The sequence below is a fragment of the Pelophylax lessonae genome (genome assembly GCF_965119305.1).
Source record: "Pelophylax lessonae genome assembly, chromosome: 6".
Classification (NCBI taxonomy): domain Eukaryota; kingdom Metazoa; phylum Chordata; class Amphibia; order Anura; family Ranidae; genus Pelophylax; species Pelophylax lessonae.
In genome coordinates, this window is record NC_138773.1 from 204,524,352 (window position 1) to 204,545,138 (window position 20,787).

General features: G+C 46.3%; 1 protein-coding gene across 1 annotated transcript in view; it reads right to left on the reverse strand.

Annotated features, from left to right (window-relative positions):
- The window catches only part of IDH1 (isocitrate dehydrogenase (NADP(+)) 1), a 32,542-nt gene extending 15,289 nt beyond the window's left edge, over positions 1-17,253 (reverse strand). The window contains exons 1-4 of the mRNA XM_082262432.1: positions 17,122-17,253; positions 14,377-14,499; positions 3,820-4,111; positions 2,272-2,377 (exon numbers count right to left, since the gene is read on the reverse strand). Of these exons, the coding sequence (XP_082118558.1) occupies positions 2,272-2,377; positions 3,820-4,111; positions 14,377-14,498 (520 nt within the window). The 5' untranslated portion in view covers position 14,499; positions 17,122-17,253. The remainder of the gene's footprint in view (positions 1-2,271; positions 2,378-3,819; positions 4,112-14,376; positions 14,500-17,121) is intronic.
- Between the last annotated feature and the right edge of the window lie 3,534 nt (positions 17,254-20,787).

The following is a 20,787-nucleotide window of genomic DNA, read 5'->3' on the forward strand; positions in this document are numbered from 1 at the left end:
GTGGGAACAGCAAGAAAAAATTCCCAAGGCTAAAACGTAGCCTGCTGACAAAGTCTGGTAGAACATAACACGTACGGGAGGAGGAGGAGCAGCCAGATGTTGATGACGTCACCCGCTATTATCTCGTGGAGCTGCCGATCGAGGATCGGCGTGGTATTATATGGACTGCTTACATGACTGCTTCATACCAAGAGAAGTTCTTGTGAGTGCAATTTTTAATAAAAAAGTTTAGATTTTATTAACAGTGTGCACTTAGATATTTTTGTTCATTCATTCATATATACTGACTGAGTGGAAAACCATTTCCTACATACTGTCAGGAGGACAGGAGACACCATTGGTCAGACCATACACGGAGCTCCTGTACAAAGAGGCTGGGAGCGAGTTCAGTGCTGGAGAATTTCTTCCACTGTTATATCTCACAGGTTTCCCTTTGGTGGAACAAAATCGTGCATTACCTGCTGGTAACACAGAGGTCTTGGAGTGAGGTGATACGCATTCTATTGCCTGTGGGTGAAGGGATTACCACCTGAAGTGGATCTCTCTCTCACATCTTCTTTCCTCACTTGATATATGGAGCTGCACCTGTTTATCAAGGGACTTTTGGGCTTCACTCTTATGTGTGTTTGATATGGTTTATGTACACTGAAGTTATTATTTTTATTGCGCTGCACTGTATTTTGTTATATGTAAATCGTAGCCAACCAGGTAACAGGAGCTCAACCAAAAAACAACTGGAGCCCACCTGAAAACTTTACACCCCCAAAGAGGGAACAGGCTCTCTAAACAGCAGCCTGTAAATCCTTGTGGCCAAAAGAAGCATCCGCAAATGCCAACACATCCACTTTATAGAATTTTGTGAAAGTGTGCACCAACGACCAGGTGGCCGCCTTGCAAACCTGTGTCACTGAAGCCTAATGATGGCACTGAGTGCCTGAGTAGAGTGCGCCTTAACAGGGAAAGGAGAAACCTGACCCTTGACGGAATAGGCATGAGTCACCGTTTGTCTGATCCATCTGGAAATGGTCGCAGAAGTGGGCAGTCCTTTTCGAGACCCATCCATGAGCACAAATAGTGAGTCTGACTTCCTAAAAGACTCCGCTGCCAGGTACACCCGGATTGCCCTAACCACATCCAGGGCATGCAATGCCACTTCTCTAGAATGTTTCAGCCTGGGACACAAGGAAGGCAAACAAATGTCTTAATTCAAATGGAAATCAGAGACAAGCTTTGTAAGAAATGACAGACAGGGGCGAAGAACCACCTTATCTCCGTGGACCACCGAGTAAGGTGAACAACAAGATAACACAGCCAATTCCAACACCCTACACGCAGAGGTGATTGCCACCAAAAAGGCCACCTTCTGGGACAGCGTAAGCAGGGGAATCTCCCGAAGACTTTCAAACTGAGAGCACCAAGTTGAGATTCCAAGGTGGTAAAGGAAACCGCACTTCAGGGGGTTCACCAAGTGTCGTTGCCAAGGCCAAAGGTTGTTGAAAGAAGACTGCCAAGGCCGACACCTGGCCCTTAAAGGTACTTCAAGCCAGGAAGGTCAAGACCCAAGCCACCGAGAAAGAGCAAGGGTGAACCCAAAGAGACACACACCACGAAATGTAAGTTTTCCACATACGATGGTAGATATTCCTAGGAGGTAGACTTCCTGGCTTTCAACAGCGTTGAAATCACCCACTCAGACAAACCTCTATCTTTCAGCACCTGGCTTTTAACAGCCAAGCCATCAAAACCAGCATCTGTAAAGCAGGATGGAAGATTGGACCTTGGAACAGCAGATCCTCCCTGAAAGGCAGTCTCCAAGGGACATCAGCGACCAGCCGCACCAGGTCGGAAAGGCCAGTCCGGAGCCACTAAAATGACCGGAATCCCTTCTGCCTCAATCCTGGGCAAGAGTCTCGGCAGAAGCTTGAGAGGAGAAAAAGTTTAATCAGACGATACTGGCCCCACGTGTCTGCACCGTGGTATTGGTACTTTTGGAAGTGTGAGCAGGTGTCAAGCCCTGCTAGAAAATGAAATTAGCATCTCCATAAAGCTGGTCAGCAAAGGGAAGCATTAAATGCTCAAAAATTTCCTAGTAGAGGGCTGCACTGATTATTGGACTTGATAAAACAGTGGACCAACACCAGCAGATGACATGGCTCCCCAAATCTCCATGACTGTGGAAGGATATTCTAATTTAATGAGATGCACCTGTATATAAGAACTATGCAAAGAAACAATGTTAAAATGACATGGTTACCATAAATTACCACGCACCTTCAAAATCATGGACAACATATTTAATGAGTTCTCCACCGTCTTTAGGAGTAAATGAGATTTCCACCTTGCCTGGACCAGGAACAACAAAGTCAGTTGCCCTGTACTGCAAATAAAACAAAATATTTCTGTTAAAACTGTTTTTTAGTTACTTTTTAAACTATGCAGCGTGTGTGTTAAATAGGAAGTAAAAAGAAATCTATCAAAAATTGTGATAAAGACACCAAATAAAATTTGACAAAGGTTCTAAAAGCTTCACTACCCAAAATGGGAGGGGGGACCCTCCAGGATCTGCCCTACAATGCTCCTGATCCTCCCTCTGCCCATGATCAGTCCACTCCATACCCTTAATTTTTTTTCCATTGTACAACTGGATGTAAAAATTAAGATTTGAATTACCGGATTACCAAATCCTTGCTATGGCCGGGTGCAGAGAGGAGGGTTCAATGCAGAGCCACACGTCACGTTAGACAGAGCCCCGTGTGCCATACAGAACCGCATATCCTGTCAAAGCTTGAAACTGCGGTAAAGTTTTTGGGTGGTGACAAGGAAGGTCCTTTTGCTTTGTCTCTGCCTCCTAGCTGCAATCACAGGCAGGGCAGTGAAAGTCAGAGGGATCCGAAAAAAGGATCTACCATGTAACTATGTCAGCCTTGCACAAATACTACAGTGAGCGGTTTCACTTCTGGTAACCCTACACAAGCGAAGGAACAGCAACAGTCTAGCATCAAGGAGCTAGAGTTATAAACCAGTGCCTTTGAGTGTTCTACTCGAGACGTACTTCATGTATGAAATCTAGGTTTAGTCCACCATTTTTTCTTTGGAGAGCCTCATTTTCAACTGCTTTGTGTTGAACGGTCAATGCCGTTGTCTGCAGTCATTTATTAGGTTACCTTGTGATATATCTTTTTATCATCAATGAGATCAAAGTTTTCAGAACACCTTTTCTTACAATTTTGTGTCCTCTTTGGGCATTATTGTACTATAATGAAGCTGTTACATATCTGTAATACCTTAAAACTTCTTCATGGTTTTTAAATGTGTTTCTATTACATAGAGTATTATTAAACGTGTGATATATTACATTACATCATTCATGGTCTGTGTATTTTTTTATTTTGGTTTAAAAAAGGAGAAGTACAGCCAAAGCTCCTTAGGCTGGACTTCTCCTGTGGATCGCAACAGTGCAGTTCGTTCTGCACTCCTGTGAACCATTTTAAGCAACCAGCGGGCTGAAGCCTGCTGTTGGCTGACTTCACCGAGCTAGTCCAGGCTTGGGAAGGATCGCGACCATATAGCAAGAGCCTGAGCCAGTCGCCCCTGACAGTCACCGACTCTCTCCTCAGAACTGAGCAATTGGCAGTGTTTGATCACTCAGTTCTTAGTGTTAGAGCCAGTGAGGGACAGATGCAGCATCGGACCAATGCTGCATCCAGCTAGGCAAGTAAGAATCTGAAAAAAAAACAAACCCCATTCTTTTCTTTTAATGTTGTTGAGTGCACATTTCAGGCTTTTACTTTTTGATGTTGGTAAATTTCGAAAGCCTACCTGATCCCCATAAGCATGACGTCCAATGATGATAGGCTTGACCCATCCAGAGACGAGTCTGGGAATGTTCTTACAAATTATGGCCTCTCGGAATACTGTTCCTCCTAGAATGTTTCGGATGGTTCCATTTGGTGACTTCCACATTTGCTTTAACTTGAACTCCTCTACTCTATTCTCATCAGGGGTAATGGTGGCACACTTAATCCCAACATTGTATTTTTTGATGGCTTCAGCAGCTTCAATTGTGACCTTATCATCCGTCAAGTCACGATTTTCCATTCCAAGATCATAGCTGTAAAGATACAAATGTGTTATAATCAACACCAACGTAATACAAAAGAGTAATAATGGTGTGAAGACATGACACGGTCTCTTTACCTATGGTGAAGTGGTCTTGTGTGACTTCCTATATGCATGGAATATTATCTCGATATAGAAGGAGCCTAGGGCAAAGTTATGATTAGTAACCCTGCCTAGAGACAATGTAAGTCTGATGCTGGTGAAGTGACCTTCAAGTATTCAAGGTGACCCAATTGGAATCCTGAGGAGGGCATTCAGTGTGAGCCTGTTAAGACTAAATATAGTTTGTCTGTTTTTAAGCTGTACTAACCAGAACCTACCTAACTTGTTCTTGGAACAAAGTCTGCAGTAAACTCGGTCAAACTATACAGCCTGTATCCATGGTGAAGTCATATGTAACAATACTCTCCTCCTGGAGCCCCATGACATTTACAGATCTCTTATCTAAAATGTGAAACCCCAAAGTACATAAAAGGTCTCAGCATCTAAAGTGCGGTTCATAAATGTGTCCAAAGATTAAGCTACTCTGCAAGACAAAACAAAAATGTAAAAAGGTCTTGAAGATGGCTTTTTAGATTGGCCTAGGTATGTGAACCAGTCTATGTAAAGAACAGCTGCGTATAAGAAATGTTAAGGTAAAGTGAGCAGCACACTTACAGCATTATAAAAAATGGCTAGCAGGAAATCTTTGGGTATTACAGAACAACATCATCAGGAACATCCATAATCATTAGGATGCCTTTGGCTGTATAAGTTCTGGGGACTATGTAAGCGCTAACTATTAGGATTATATTTGTGTCATATGTGGAATGCATTAGCTGGAATAAACCCTGTGTTATGTACAATCAAGCTGGTTGCTGTTTTTTTATAAGACTGTTTTATTTATTTATTTTATTAAAAGAGACTCTGCAATTCCATTTGCCAACAATATTGGGATTTTTGACTTACCATAAAATCAATTTCTCTGATGTTCATTTGCGGACACAGTTCCTGGTATAACCATTGGGTTATACTGACCCCCCACAGGAGTACTGGAGTAGGGCACTAGGCAGAAAAGAATTCTGGCTACACACATGGGCAGTCCCAGTCCCTCTCTCAGCTATAGCCACTCAGTTTTGTTACAAGCAATGTCAGGAGAATAATAACTCCACAGAGGGGTGGATGCTGTGTCCGTCAATGAACGCCAGAGAAATGGATTTTACGGCAAGTAAAAAATCCCATTTTCGCTTTCGTTCATTGACGGACACAGCTGCTGGTATTCATAACCATTGGGACATCCCAAAGCACTGTTAAACATGAGGGGTGGGAACAACCCAAAAAATTCCCAAGGCTAAACATTAGCCAACCAGGCAACAAGAGCTCAAACAACTGGAGCCCACCTGAAAAAAAACGAATACACACTCAAAGAGGATCGGGTTCTCTTAAACAGAAGCCTGCAAAACCTTGCGGCCAAATGAAGCATCTGCAGATGCCAACACATCCAGTTTATAAAACTTTGTAAAAAAGTGTGACCGCCTTGCAAACCTGCATCACTGACGCCTGATGACGGAAGGCCCAGAAGGCACTAAGCACCCTAGGAGAGAGCGCCTTGACAGGGAAAGAAGGAACCTGACCCCTGATGGAATAGGCCTGAACCACTGTCGATCCATCTGCAAATGGTCGCAGAGGAAGCAGACAACCCTTTTCGAGGTCCGCCCGTGAGCACAAATCGAGAGTCTGACTTTCTGAAAGACTCCGTAGCTGCCAGGTACACCCTAAGTGCCCGGACCACATCCAAGGCATGCAAGGCTATTTCCTTTGAATTTTTTGGCCTGGAACACAGGGAAGGCAACACAATGTCTTTATTCAAATGAAAATCAGAGACAACCTTTGGAAGGAAAGACGGATGGGGTGAAGAACCATCTTATCCCTGTAAATCACCAGATAGGATAACGCCAGTTCCGACACCCTGTGCGCAGAGGAAAACGCTTCTGTAGAGCTGAAAGCACCAAATTGAGATCCCAAGGTGGCAACGGAGCCCACACTGGAGGGGCCAAATGTCGTACACCCTGAAGAAAGATACTCACCAGGGAGTGTGTGGCCAAAAGGTTGTTGGAAGAAGACCGCCAAAGCCGACACTTGGCCCTTGATGGTACTCAAGGCCAACTTCTGTTCAACACCCCATTAAAGGAAGGTTAAGATCCAAGCCACGGAGGAGCAAGGATGAACCCCAAGTGACTCACACCATGCAATGTATGTCTTCCATGTACGATGGTAGATCTTCCTAGAAGTAGCTTTCCTAGCTTTCAACAGTGTAGGAATGACGGATTCAGATAAACCCTTATCCTTCAGCACCTGACATTCAACAGCCAAGTCGTCAAAGCCAGCGACTGTAAAGTAGGATTGAAGATTGGTCCTTGGGGCAGCAGATCCTCCCTGAGAGGAAGCTTACAAGGAACGTTGGCGACTTACTGCCCCAGATCGGCGCACTAAGCCCGACGAGGCCAGTCCGGAGCAACTAAGATGACCGGAATCCCTTCTGCCTCGACCCTGCGTAGAAGTCTGAGCAGCAGCTTGAGAGGAGGGAAGGCGTAAATGAGCCGATACGGACTCCATGGGCCACAATCGCGTCTGTGGCATCCGCCAGAGGATCCCTCGACCGAGCCACAAACCTCTGCACCACCTGAGACACAGCTAATGAAACACCTCTGAATGGATTGACCACTCTCCTTGGTCCAACACCTGCAGACTGAGGTAATCCACCTGCCAATTTTCCACCTCAGAAATGTGTACGGCGGAGAGGACTGGAAAGAAACGTTCTGCCCACCTTAGAATGCCAGCTACCTCCAGAGCCGCCAGGACACTTCTTGTGTACCCTTGGTGATTGACATAATCCACGGCCCTGGCATTGTCCGATTGAATGTCTTCAGGGTTGTCCAGTGTGCAATATGTCCAATAATCCAGACAGTCTGATCGCTCAGAGTTCCAAGACGGTAGTCTGGACTCTTCCAGCTTCCAGATCCCCTGAGCAAAATGCTTCCAGAGGACGCCTCCCCAGCTGCACAGGCTGGAATCCATGGTGACCACTGTCCAATACAAGGGGAGGGAGGATTTTCCCAGCCGAAGCCCTGGAGAATGAAGCCACCATATCAGGGACTCCCTTGTTCCCAGACTCAGCCGGATCGGATTGTCCAGAGACTGCTGAGTCTTGTCCCATTTGGTCAGAATTTCCCTTTACAGGGACCTCGTATGGAATGGTGCAAACAGAACCCCCTCAAAAAGGTAGACACCATAAGGCCCAGCACCTGTATGCAAGTCCGGAGGGACGACCATCTGTTGGACAGCAGGAGGCGATCCGCAGACCAGCACTTGAGCCAAAAGACACGAAGCTGCATCCATAGCGGAATCACAGATATACTACAGCCCCTGGACCAGCTGGTCCGCCAGCTCGGCAAAGGCAATCCCGCATGGAAAAACAAAAAAATAAAACCAACAATTTTGGATTTATGTCATTTTGGTGATGTTCAGAGTTGCTTATATTTTATTTTGTTTGTGCTTTCTTTTAAGTGTGGATTTCATGGGAAGTCTGTGATCCCAAAAAAAGGAATTGACAGTCTGGCTGCTGAAAGGACATTTGATAACGAGTTTGTGTATACGTATACTAGAAAAAAAAAAAAAAAAATGATTTTGACCTATGACAGACTTGTTTTGTTGACGCCCGAAAACATGGATCCCAGTGTATTACAAAAATGTATTAAGAAAGGAACTTGTATTAGAAAATCTGCAGCAGACAGACCAATGATCTCAAGCCAAGTAAGAACCTACCCTTTCATAATGCAAAAAGAACCTTCTGAATTCACATACCTCATATAAATAGGCCCATAAGAATGGTGGCGTTATTTATTATAATTTATTGGTAGATAGGCTTATTAACAATTCTACAATTAGGGTTTCATAATAGCATTCAGAGTGAGAGTTGTTAAAAAGTATTTCAGAACTTAGAGAACTGGAAATCCTAGAAGTGTGACCTTTTCTCTAAATTCTGCATTGTTAAAGATTTGCAGCCATAATTATTGTGCAATGCATCAACTAGAAAAAGATCCTTAATCTGTTCAAAGTCTCTGCCTGATAAACAAAGTTGTTTGAAAAACTAGAGTAAAGGGAAGAAAGGTAAACGTCCTTAGCCAAAGTGCATATATCAGAGCTGAGATATGTTATTCAATTTTATGCTATGTGCTGTCTGCTGTACAATGACTGACATTCACCAATGTAGCTTTAAAGCAGGGGTCTCCAAACTTTCTAAACAAAGGGCCAGTTTCCTGTTCTTCAGAGTTTAGCCTTGGTCATATGGAGTAGAAAATGTCCCAACATTAGTGGGGAAAAATAGTGCCCCATCATTAGTGTCAATGGAAGGAATTGTGCCCCATTGTTGATGTCACTGAGAAAAATCGTGCCCCATCATTAGTGTCATTGGGCCCAACAGTTTGCGTCATTGGGAGACATTTTTTCCCATCATTGTTGTCATTGGGGCCCCATTGTTGGTCTCTATGGGAGAAATTGTGGCCCATCATTGGTGGTCATTTAGCACCATTTTTTTGTGTCATTGGGAGAAATTGTTCCCCCATCATTGGTATTAGTGGGAGGAATTGTGCCTCTTCATTGGTGTCAGTGGGGGAGGGGGGGGGGGAAATAGAGCCTCAAAAGCATTGCAAGGCTCCTGCAGGCTCTTCCTCCAGCTATTCCAGTGTCCAGTGAGTTATGGACTTTCAGTTAGAGAGCTTAAAGAAGTGTCAATTGACTACAAGCGTTGTGATCACCGCACTTGTTTTCCATTGAGAACTATTATTATTATTATTATTTCAGGTACTTATATAGCGCTGTCAATTTACGCAGCGCTTTACATATACATTACACATTCACATCAGTCCCTGCCCTCAAGGAGCTTACAATCTAAGGCCCCTAACTCACATACATACACAGTAGGGCCAATTTTATACAGGATCCAGTTAACCTACCAGCATGTCTTTGGAGTGTGGGAGGAAACCGGAGGAAACCCACGCAGGCACAGGGAGAACATGCAAACTCCAGGCAGGTATTGTCATGGTTGGGATTCGAACCAGTGACCCTCTTGCAGCTAGGTGAAAGTGCTAACCACTACACCACTGTGCCGCCCAAAAAAGAACTACAAATCTGTCAGCCACTGTGGCAGATGGAACGTGTAGTTTATTCATACACAGATCTCTGTGAATGAATGATGCAGTGAATGACCTGCAGTGATTTCAATAACAGACTTGATTTTACAGAAATGCAGGTTTGCAATATTTTTAAGTATTAGATCATTCTACATCTATGTGTACGATTCCAGACAAAAAAAAACCCTTCACAATTCTGGCAAGCACTCTCTAATGTATATGGGTAAGTCTTATGCTAACCATGCGCGCCCGTGCACACACACGTTTCAGATTGAATCTGTGAGGACGACAAAATATACCGCTAGCAATGTAATGTTAGGGCATGCTTTAACAAACTCTTCGATTTACATCTAATCAGAATCTCACTCTGCACCAGCCTCTTAACCTTTTGAACTCAAAGGAACCCTTGAAATCACCTGTAGGTCTCAGGAACCCATAGCCAATCATTACTATATCCACAGCTTATGGTACATTAGCAAGTTGGTCAGTAGGAATAATGCTTCTTACATTGATAGTCAGTGGGATGAATCCCCACCATCCCAATATGAATGGCTGAAACAAAATCGTTGCCAAGTGGTTAAAACTTTTGGGAGGATCCCTAAGAATCCACGAACCCTAGTTGATGGCAAACTTTTTTTTATCTCACATGTAAAGTGTAAAACAAAATTGACTTCATGCAGTCCTCATTAGGCTCTCCCCAAGATGTTTACCTGTCCTCAAACCTTCAGCACTCATTGTAACATCTTGTGGCCTAGCCAGCAAGCATAAATAAATTAGAACTTGTGAGCTGAAGTACTTCTGATTTTTCCAGTAAGAAGATGATAAGACCAGCCCCATTACAAACATTTTCAACAAAATATGCATCTCTGTATATAAATGATGGCTTCTGATGATCAGAAACACTCATCGTCTCTCAGTGTATGCCTATATGGCTAAAACTGCAAGACAATTGGAGCAACAATTTGTGGGCAGGACCAGGCCATGCATAGACTTACAATGAGATAAAGAGAGGAACACTAAACAGAATCACAAAGAGCACGGCCGTTATCCAATATGGCTTTTTACCATATGACTACACTCACCGGCCACTTTAGGTACACATTGATAGTACCGGGTTGGACCCACTTTTGCCTTCTGAACTACCCTAATTCTCCATGGCAAAGATTCAACAATGTGTTGGAAACATTCCTCAGAGATGTTGGTCCATAATGACATGATTGCAGCAATGCTGCAGATTTGTCGGATGAACGTCCATGATGCAAATCTCCCGTTTCACCACATACCAAAAGGTGCTTCTATTGGATTGAGATCTGGTGACTGTGGAGGCCATTGGAGTACAGTGAACTCATTGTCATGTTCAAGAAACAAGTGGCGAGATGATTTGAGTCATAATAGGAAGGACATGGTCAGCAACAATACTCAGGTAGGCCGTGGCGTTTAAACGATGCTCAATTTGTACTAAGGGGCCCAAAGTGTGCCAAGAAAATATCCCCTACACCACATGTGTCAAACACAAGGCCCGCGGGCCAAATCCGGCCCTCAATACCATTTCATGTGGCCCTTGCACCTCTCCTAGAGCTGCAGGAGAGCACCAGCCCTCCTTTGGAACACCTCATGACCCTGCACTTACTGCTTCCCAGCTCTACCCCCAGCTTCTTCCCAGAAGCAAAACAAGGTAAGGGGTGTACTTTGATGTAAGGGAGGGAGGGTGGGGGGGGGGGAACGACTCTTGACATCTGATGTAAGGGGGTTGGGATACTTTGGACATCTACAGATACAACCAGCCCTTTGAGCCCAATCATAATGCTGATGTGGCCCTCTATGAAGTTGAGTTTGACATACCCATTATACCACCACCAGCCTGAACCTTTGATAGAAGGAAGGATGGATCCATGCTTTCATGTTGTTTACGCCAAATTCTGACCCTACCATCTGAATGTTGCAGCTGAAATTGAAACTCATCAGACCAGGCAATGTTTTTCCAATCTGCTATTTTCCAGTTTTGTTGAGCCTGTGTGAATTGTAGCCTCAGATTCCTGTTCCTAGCTGACAGGAGCGGCACCCGGTGTGGTCTTCTGCTGCTGTACCCCGTCTGCTTCAAGGTTCGACGTGTTGGGCATTCAGAGATGGTATTTTGCATACCCTGGCTGTAACGAGTGGCTATTTGAGTTACTGTTGCTTTTCTATCATCTTAAACCAATCTTTCCATTCTTCTCTGTCATCAACAAAGCGTTTGACCACACAACTGCAGCTCACTGGATATTTTCTCTTTTTCTGACCATTCTCTGTAAACCCTAGAGATGGTTGTGTGTGAAAATCCCAGTAGATCAGCAGTTTTTGAAATACTTAGACCAGCCCGTCTGGCACCAATAACATGCCACATTTATAATCACTTAAAGCAGAGTTCCACCCAAAAGTGGAACTTCCGCTTTAAATAGTCCTAACCCCCTGACATGCCACATTAAGCATGTAATTTCTTTTTGGGGGGGGGGGGGGGGGGAGAGAGCGGGTACCTAGTTTTGACAGGTACCCGCTCCCACTTCCGCCCGGAGCGCCGCGGCGCCCTGGGCGGAAGTTCTCCTCTCTCCCTCCCTCCCTGCAATCTTCTGGGACATGTCAGAGGTCCCAGAAGATTGCCAGCCAATCACGACGCATAGCGCAACTCGCGCATGCACAGTGCGTACCCGGCTGTGAAGCCGCATACTGTCACAGCCGGGTGCCCACATCAGTGATGCCGGCGCCGCAGAGCAGAGAGGGAGAAGACGGCGCATCGCTGGACCGTGGGACAGGTGAGGGTGCGGTTAGGCTGGAACTCCGCTTTAAATCCCCTTTCTTGCCCATTCTGATGTTGGGTTTTGAATTTCACCAAAATGTCTTCACCACATCTGAACAGGTGTACCTAATAAAGTGGCCGATGAGTGTACATTATCACACACACAAAGAAGCACTTTATTTCTGAAATGTTACATATATTGATACGTTTATCTAAATTAAGCTAATTATGTTCCTGTACATATCTAAAACAAGACAACATGTTTCCACTCACTAAGCTGGTTGGACATTGTACCATGTGTATGATCCACAGGAAGTATTTGCAACTGACCCAGCTGAGCATGGCAAACCAATTCTTTAGTCAAAGCTCAAACTTTAACTAAGAAAATACAATCAAATATGCAGTTAAAGTATGGTTGTGTGGTCTGTCATATGCTATATCAGACCATTACAAATTCCCTTTCTAGAACACAAATATATGGATATCCTAGGACTTCAGAGCATCATATAGAACAGAACAAGTGGTCCAAGTGGTTTAGGCTTTCACCCAGAAAGGGTGGCAGATGTGAATCAGACTGAACATCAAGGGAAATGCAGACACTGAACACACACAAATATACCTCTTAAGCCCCGTACACACGTAGCGATTGTCGGCCGAACGATCGGCCGTCTTTTGTCCGGTGCTGTCCTGTCGTTTAAAAAGTGCTAAAGACTGCACACGAATTTTGTCGGCCAACAACAGCCGACTGCAGAAGTGATGTCATGTGATGGTTAACTTTCCGTGTGTTTTTTCTTCTCTGAGCATGCCACATTTGGCATCTGATGTTTGTCAGCCGAATTCTGTACTGACTGAGGAACAATCGGCCGTTCTGGTGTTGGCCAACAAAAATTTTAAAGCCTGCACACCCGATTCTGTTCGGCCGAAAAGTCGCAGACGGTTGTTGGAAGCATCATACTAACAAGCCGACAATCGGCCGATCGGACGTTGGCCGAATATTTACGGCCGACAATCGCTACGTGTGTACGGGCCTTTATGACTGCATGAGTCATGCCACTGCCTAAAGCAGAGTCCCAGATGATTCTGTGTTTAAAAAAAGTCAAAAAGTGTAGCTGCTAACTTTTAAAAAACACACACTCACCTGTCCCACGATCCAGCAATGTGGTCGCCCGGACCCTTGATTCTCTCCCTCTCCTCTCCCTGGCATTACAACTGTGGGCACTTGGCTGTGACAGCTTGCAGCCTCAAGGGTGCTCACTGCGCATGCGCGACTCACTCTGCACCTCCTGAATGGTTGGGCGACCTTCTAGGACCTGTGACATGTCCCAGAAGATTGCAGGGAAGGAGGGTGAGAGGAGAACTTCCAATCAGATCGCCTAGTGGGAGCGGGTACCTGTCAAAACCAAAAAAAAATGACATGCCAAATGTGGCATAAGAGGGGGCTTAAAGCCCTTTTGAGTGGAGCTCTGCTTTATTAACTGGATTTTACGTGACATGGGCCATTTAAAAATCTGGATGAATACATGCACTCTTACCGAAGAATCACAGTCTTACTTTTGCCTATTGGGAAACAGAGGGAAAGCAAACTAGAATATTAGAAAGGGGGCTAAATTAGCCCCCCTTTCATATGGGCTGGTGGAAGGGGTTAAAAGAACTTAGGATAATAAGGCCCATAGCTCTCCTCAGCCATTTTTCCCGCCAGAAGGAGTTACCAGGCAGTTTAGTGGGTTTTTAGGAAGAACAGGTGGTTGTTAGGCAGTTTAGGTTCTCTCTCTAAGGAATGAGCGAATGAGCCCCTTTCTCCGCCCGCTCACCTCAGCCTATGGGGTGGAGGTTACCTCAGGAAGAAGCATATTTAAGCTGCCTCCCGCCCCTCAGGGGCTCACATCTCTTCAGACCTTCCATCTGGATTTTTCCCCTCCCGCCCTCCCCTGGTTTGTCGCGGCTTCAATAAATTGTCTGGTTTGGGTCACCTCTAGTTTAGAGGGGGACGTGTATTTTTTGATATATGATGTTGATTATGATGATGTATGGTGGATGGTGATCAAATTGTTTTGATCTTCTGTGAATGACAACCCGAGTTTTTATGACTGGGTTGGTCTGTTATTTATAAAGATGGTTTATGTTATTTTGAATACCAGTCAATAAAGAAGCCGCGGCCGTTTTTTACCAAAACTATAGTCCGAGTGCCTTATTTATTATATATAAAAAAAAAAAAGGGGGAGTGTTTATACAAGTTTTAAGTTTTAAGATATAAGGTGATATAAGGTAAGTTTAAGATTATCTAATCTCCTTCCTACCATCCCATTACATTACCTGTGCAGATCCAATTCCACATAGGGTAAAATGAGCTTGTCTTTAATCAGCTCCCAAATAACCCGAGTCATCTCATCCCCCTGCATCTCCACCACGGAGCCTCCTTGGATTTTCTTGGACATTCTAGTAAAAATAAAATGAACAGAACATGATTGCGTGGTTCTCATAAATAATGTTCTATTTAACAATAGCTATCAATTAAAAGAATAGTATATCTACTACTAGTAGACACAGTACTGATCATTGGTGGAGAGTACCGGTAGTAGTTTGGCATTAACGAAAAAAAAAAAAAAGGGATAAATCTTCAGAAAATTGTATTTGTAACTTTCTGTGCAGCCACGGAGAGAGTCCACTCGGTCCGTCTCAGCAGTTGGCATTAAAAAAAAAAAAAAAAGGACGATAGAACTCCATCTACAGATCCTGCTCCTCTCTGTGAAGCTACAGAACCCCCTTGTTTCTGCCACCCCTGGTCTCAGCAAACTCAGGCAGCTGACTCCCACCCTCCTCTGGTCCTCCTCCAGACACATACTTTTTGCTTCCCAGCTACATCCCAGCTTCTTCCAGGCAGCAGGTAAGTGGGTTACTTGTCTCAGCAGTCAGCAGCAGAGAAGAGGACAGAACTCCTCTGCCAGATCCCATTTTTTTTTTGTGAAGCCACGGAGACTCCCACCCTCCTCTGGTCCTGCTCCAGACCCATACTTTTTGCTTCCCAACTCCACCCCAGCCTCTTTCAGGCAGAAGGTAAGTGGGCTTGCACTGTGATGTAAGGGTGGTTTGGGGACTCTTTACTTCTGATGGTGCTCTTGTCATCTGATGTAAGGGGAGGTGGGGTGCTCTGGACAGCTCTGAGTCCTCTCTGCCCGTTTCAGCAGTTGGCAAAAAAGGACGGAACTCCTCCTACAGATCCTGCACCTCTCTGTGCAGCCACAGAACCCCTTGTATCTGCCTCCCCTGGTCTCAGCAGACTCAGGCAGCTGACTCCCGCCCTCCTCTGGTCTTGCTCCAGACCCATACTTTTTGCTTCCCAACTCCACCCCAGCTTCTTCTAGGCAGCAGGTTGCTTGTCTCAGCAGTCAGCAGCAGAGAAGAGGACAGGACTCCTCTGCCAGATCCCCTTTTTTTCTGTGCAGCCACGGAGACTCCTGCCCTCCTCTGGTCCTGCTATAGACCCATACTATTTGCTTCCCAACTCCACCCTAGCCTCTTCCAGGCAGCAGGTGTGGGTTTGCACTGTGATGTAAGGGTGGTTTGGGGACTCTTGACTTCTGATGGTGATGGGGCTCTTGTCATCTGATGTAAGGGGAGGTGGGGTGCTCTGGACAGCTCTGAGCCCTCTCTGCCCGTTTCAGCAGTTGGCAAAAAAGGACAGAACTCCTCCTACAGATCCTGCACCTCTCTGTGCAGCCACAGAACCCCTTGTATGACTCTTGACTTCTGATGGTGGGAGGGGCTCTTGTCATCTGATGTGAGGGGAGGTGGGGTGCTCTGGACATCTCTTCTTTCAGATACAACTGGCCCGTTAGAAAGCAACCATAATGCTGATGTGACCCGCTATTACATTAAAATTGACACCGATTGGAGTGCGCAGGGGGGTGCCTGGGCACACCCTAATTACTGCGCGTGGTGCCGATTCCCCCTATTGCCTGGGTTTCCCCTGTATTGCACACCCAGAATAGAGAGTAGGGGGAGGCACTAGTAAATATATCATTTATCAGCCCTTTCTTTTCTAAATGAACACACTCATTCAGTGTTCATTCATATCTGAAGCATAGTAAACTGAGTTTACAATGCTTCAGTTTGTGAATGAACAGGAAGCCGCTCAGCACAGAGCACTTCCCATTCATTCACCGTCCAGTGCAGATGAGGCTGCAGAGAAAGGCATGTGTGTTTGAGCTTTGGGGTGCACACCCTAATGCAATAGGATACGCACACCCCTGCTTCACAACTAAAAACAACTACAACCTGTGATTTTCAAATAACTATTTCATTTGGAATTGTTAGTTACATTTCGGTCCTTTTTGTTTTTAGCATTGATCAGTCTAGGGATATAGATCACTGATACATAACAAAAAAACATTTTCTAGTAATACAAGCAGAGCACCTCCAGAGATTGAGAATGCAGATAAGGAATGACTTGGCAAGTTTTTGAATGAGAGAGAGAGAGGAGCAATCCTTGTAGAGCTCAGCCACTCCCAGCACACAGACAGGGGAGAGTGGAGGAGCCCAGCACAGGGTGGATCTGGAGGATTGCAGTGTTGGTATATAATGTGCATTAAAAATACATAAGATCTAAAACATACATGCAAAACATGTACATCGTGGGTATGCATGTAAATATATATATATATATATATACACATACCCACAATGCATGTATATACACACACATACATACATTTATATATACACACACATACATACATACATACATATATACACATACATACATTTATATATACACACACATACATACATTTATATATATATATATATATATATATATATATATATATATATATACACACACACATACATTTATATATACACATACATACATACATACATACATGAATACATTTATATATACACACACATACATACATTTATATATATATATACACACACATACATACATGCATACACACTAGGACGAGCAGAGGAGTGAGATGACAGTGAGTGGCTGTGATATAAAGAGTGATCTGATGATGGGAGGATCCCATACAATGACAGCTCTCCTCTTATTACCTGGCAATGGACGGCTGGACACTGGCAAAGTCTGACCCGGATCACCGCTGTGCTGCTGGTAAAGTGCACTCAGCGACATCCAAGACAAACCACTTCCCAGGGTCCACCCCTCGCTCCGCCCTCCTCCCAGCTGATCCTCCTCCGACCTATAGCCGGGCGGCTGAAAGAGACAGGCAGCCAGTAGGATGACACCACGCAACAAGGAGCCAATCCTTTCCAGAGGGCTAAAATCGAAGCCGCTGGGCGTGGCTCAGCCTTGTGCCCTTTGTCAGTCACGGTGTCTCTTCCCAGGTTGGAGCGTGTGTGTGTGCTGGGGGCGGGGCTTATTAGGTGGTAATTAGGGCAAAGTTGACAGCTAGAGGAGGCTGTGTGTGCAGGGAAGGAGAACAATGGGAAGAATGGCAGGCTTTGAGTGATTGGATACAGAGGAGGGGGGGACAGTCCAAGCAGAGCAAGCCAGCCAGGGTGTGTGATATCAGATCAGCGTTCTATACAGGGTCTTTGTATGATGGGCGATCCTTCCTCTGTATAAATATTGGTCGACTTCCCCCACCTATAACTGGTCTAAATAACAAGGAGCACTGGAAGGGCAAACGCATATTAAAAATCCAAGGAATTTATCGTCACAACTTACCAACCAGCCTGTGATCAATCAAATTACTATTATTATACAGGATTTATATAGCGCCAACAGTTTGCACAGCGCTTTACAATGTGAGGGAAGACAATACAGTTAGGGCTCTTTCACACGGTCCGCCTCTGTAGGCGGATCCGTGTTGCTCAGCGGGGATCGATCCGCGATCCCCGCTGAGCCGGCGGATGACAGCTCCGTCTCCGCTTGCAGTGCGGAGAGGGAGGTGTCACAGTCCCCGCTGCTCTCTATGGGGAATCGGATGAGAGCGGACCACCTGTCCGCTCTCATCCGATCCGATCCCCAGGACGGATGGAAAATAGGGTTTCCATCCGTCCGGATTTCACGGACAGGATCAGATGCGGGTGTCAGCGGACATGTCACTGCTGACATCCGCTGCTCCATAGGGCTGAATGGGGCATCCGATCAGATCCGCCTAAAAAACTGACAGGCGGATCTGATCGGACCGCCCGTGTGAAAGAGCCCATACAATACAATTCAATTCAATACAGGAGGAATTAGAGGGCCCTGAACCTGTCTAACAGTATGCGCTAAACACAGGGGTTTACTTGCACACATTTGCGCATACATGCGTAATCTGCAGGCCTCGGCAAGGCACCCCGATATCTGCAGTCCCTAACTCTACCTTTAAAGAGTCTCCACAGTGAGTGCACATGTATTATGATGGATAGATGGAGGACAGGTGACTGGAGGGAGCCCACCACTCCTTAACCAGTTGCCGACTGCCTACAGTATATTTACTGTCCATTCTCATCCGATCCCTCCAGACGGATGGAAAATAGGGTTTCCATCCGTCCGGATTTGACTGACAGGATCGGATGTCAGCGGACATGTCTCCCCTGACATCCGATGCCCTATAGACAGGGCTGGTGCAAGGATTTTTGACACCCTAGGCGAAACCTCATTTTGCCGCCCCTGACGCTGCCCCCTTTGCCCTGCACATGTACACAGTGGAGGTAGCAGGGGTCAGGAGTGTGTAATGCACAGAATGCAGGGAACAGGAGTGTGTAATGCATAGAGTGCAGGGGTCAGGAGTATGTAATACATACACTCTTTTACTAAATAAAGAGTTGTGGGGTGCGCTATGTACTGAGTGCAGGGTTGAATTGGTGCACAACGTACTGAGTGCAGGGTGTGCTACGCACTGAGTGCAGGGTGTGCTAAGTACTGAGTGCAGGGTTGCGGGGTGCGCTAAGTACTGAGTGCAGGGTTGCGGGGTGTGCTATGTACTGAGTGCAGGGTTGCGGAGTGTGCTATGTTCTGAGTGCAGGGTTGCGGGGTGTGCTATGTACTGAGTGCAGGGTTGCGGAGTGTGCTATGTACCGAATGCAGGGTTGCGGGATGTGCTTCATACTGAGTGCAGGGTGTGCTATGTACTGAGTGCAGGGTTGAGGGGTGTACAATGTACTGCGCGCAGGGTTGAGGGGTACGCTACATACTGCGTGCAGGGTTGAGGGGTGTGCTACGTATTGCATGCAGGGTTGAGGGGTGTGCTATGTACTGCGTGCAGGGTTGAGGGGTGTGCTATGTACTGCCTACAGGGTTTTGGCGTGCGCTACATATTGAGCACAAGGTTGAGGGGTACACTATGTACTGCATACAGGGTTGTGGGGTGTGCTACATACTGAGTGCAGAGATGAGGGGTACACTATGTACTGTGTACAGGGTTGCGGTGCGCGATACGTACTAAGTGCAGGGTTGATGGGTGTGCTATGTACTGCATGCAGGGTTGAGGGGTACACTATGTACTGCGTACAGGGCTGCGGGGTGCGCTACGTACTGAGCTCAGGGTTGAGGGGTGTGCTATTTACTGCATGCAGGGTTGAGGGGTACACTATGTACTGTATACAGGGTTGTGGGGTGCATTATGTACTGAGCTCAGGGTTGAGGGGTGTGCTATTTACTGCATGCAGGGTTGAGGGGTAGACTATGTACTGTGTACAGGGTTGTGGGGTGCGTTACGTACTGAGAAGAGGAGGAGGGAGAGAGACGAGGGGGGAGGAGAGTGAGAGACAGGGGGCAGGGGAACACAGTAGGCGGGGGGGGGGGGGGCACAGAATTCTGTGACCTTGAAAAGGCATAGTACCCAGCCAGGAGTAAAGGGTCAGGCTTACTGTGACCATCTGAAGAGCAAAGCCATCCAGGACTCCTGTGTGCAGCTCCAGGTGATCTGACTGCTCTCATGCTTCTCAGTGGAGGGGGGGAGAGATAACACACACACACACTGCAAATTCTGATCTGTCTTTTATCTGCTCAGCCAGCTGGTATGTTCTTTGCAGGCAGTGTGGGGAGAGGACCCCTCTCTGTGTGCACTGCGCTTTGAGCTACATGTGGCAGCGGGAAAATGCCAGGCTTCTGAGATCTTTAAACACAGTGTCCGCCCCCGAGTGTCACCAGACGGCACTCTGACCATACCCCTCTCTAGTGTCAGTCTCCTGCAGGTTCCGCTCTCCCAGCTCCTCATAGTTCTCATCTAAGCCATCGATGCTAGGCTCTGTTCTCAGGGTACATCCGGCAGGTTAAGGTGCTGAAAGGCAGGGAGAGGGGGTGAAGCTCCCCGTCACCCCTCCCAGCGCCACCCCTACCCCCTTCTCCTCGTACCTGGACATGTATTTGTTGGAACCCATACCCCCCCAGATGGAGCAGAGGTCCCCTCAAAGGAAGACCAGGTCTCCCTGACCCTGGTGAAGAAGGAGCTAGTGTCAGGAGAGAGCTGGCTGGAGCGATGTCCGGAGGAGGGCTGAGTAGGCAGAGGACAGGAGACTGACACCTTCCCCTGCACCCCGGACTACAGAGAACACAGCACAAACAAGCTCCTGGCGCCCCCTCCTCCCAGCGGAGGGTAGGGAAACCAGCAGTTGTAGCTGCGCCCTAGGTGGCAGTGCACCCTAGGCAGCTGCCTAGTTTGCCTAGTGGCAGCACCGGCCCTGCCTATAGAGATACATGGGGCATCCATTCAGATCCGCCTGAAAAACTGACAGGCGGATCTGAACGATCCACAAGTGTGAAAGGGG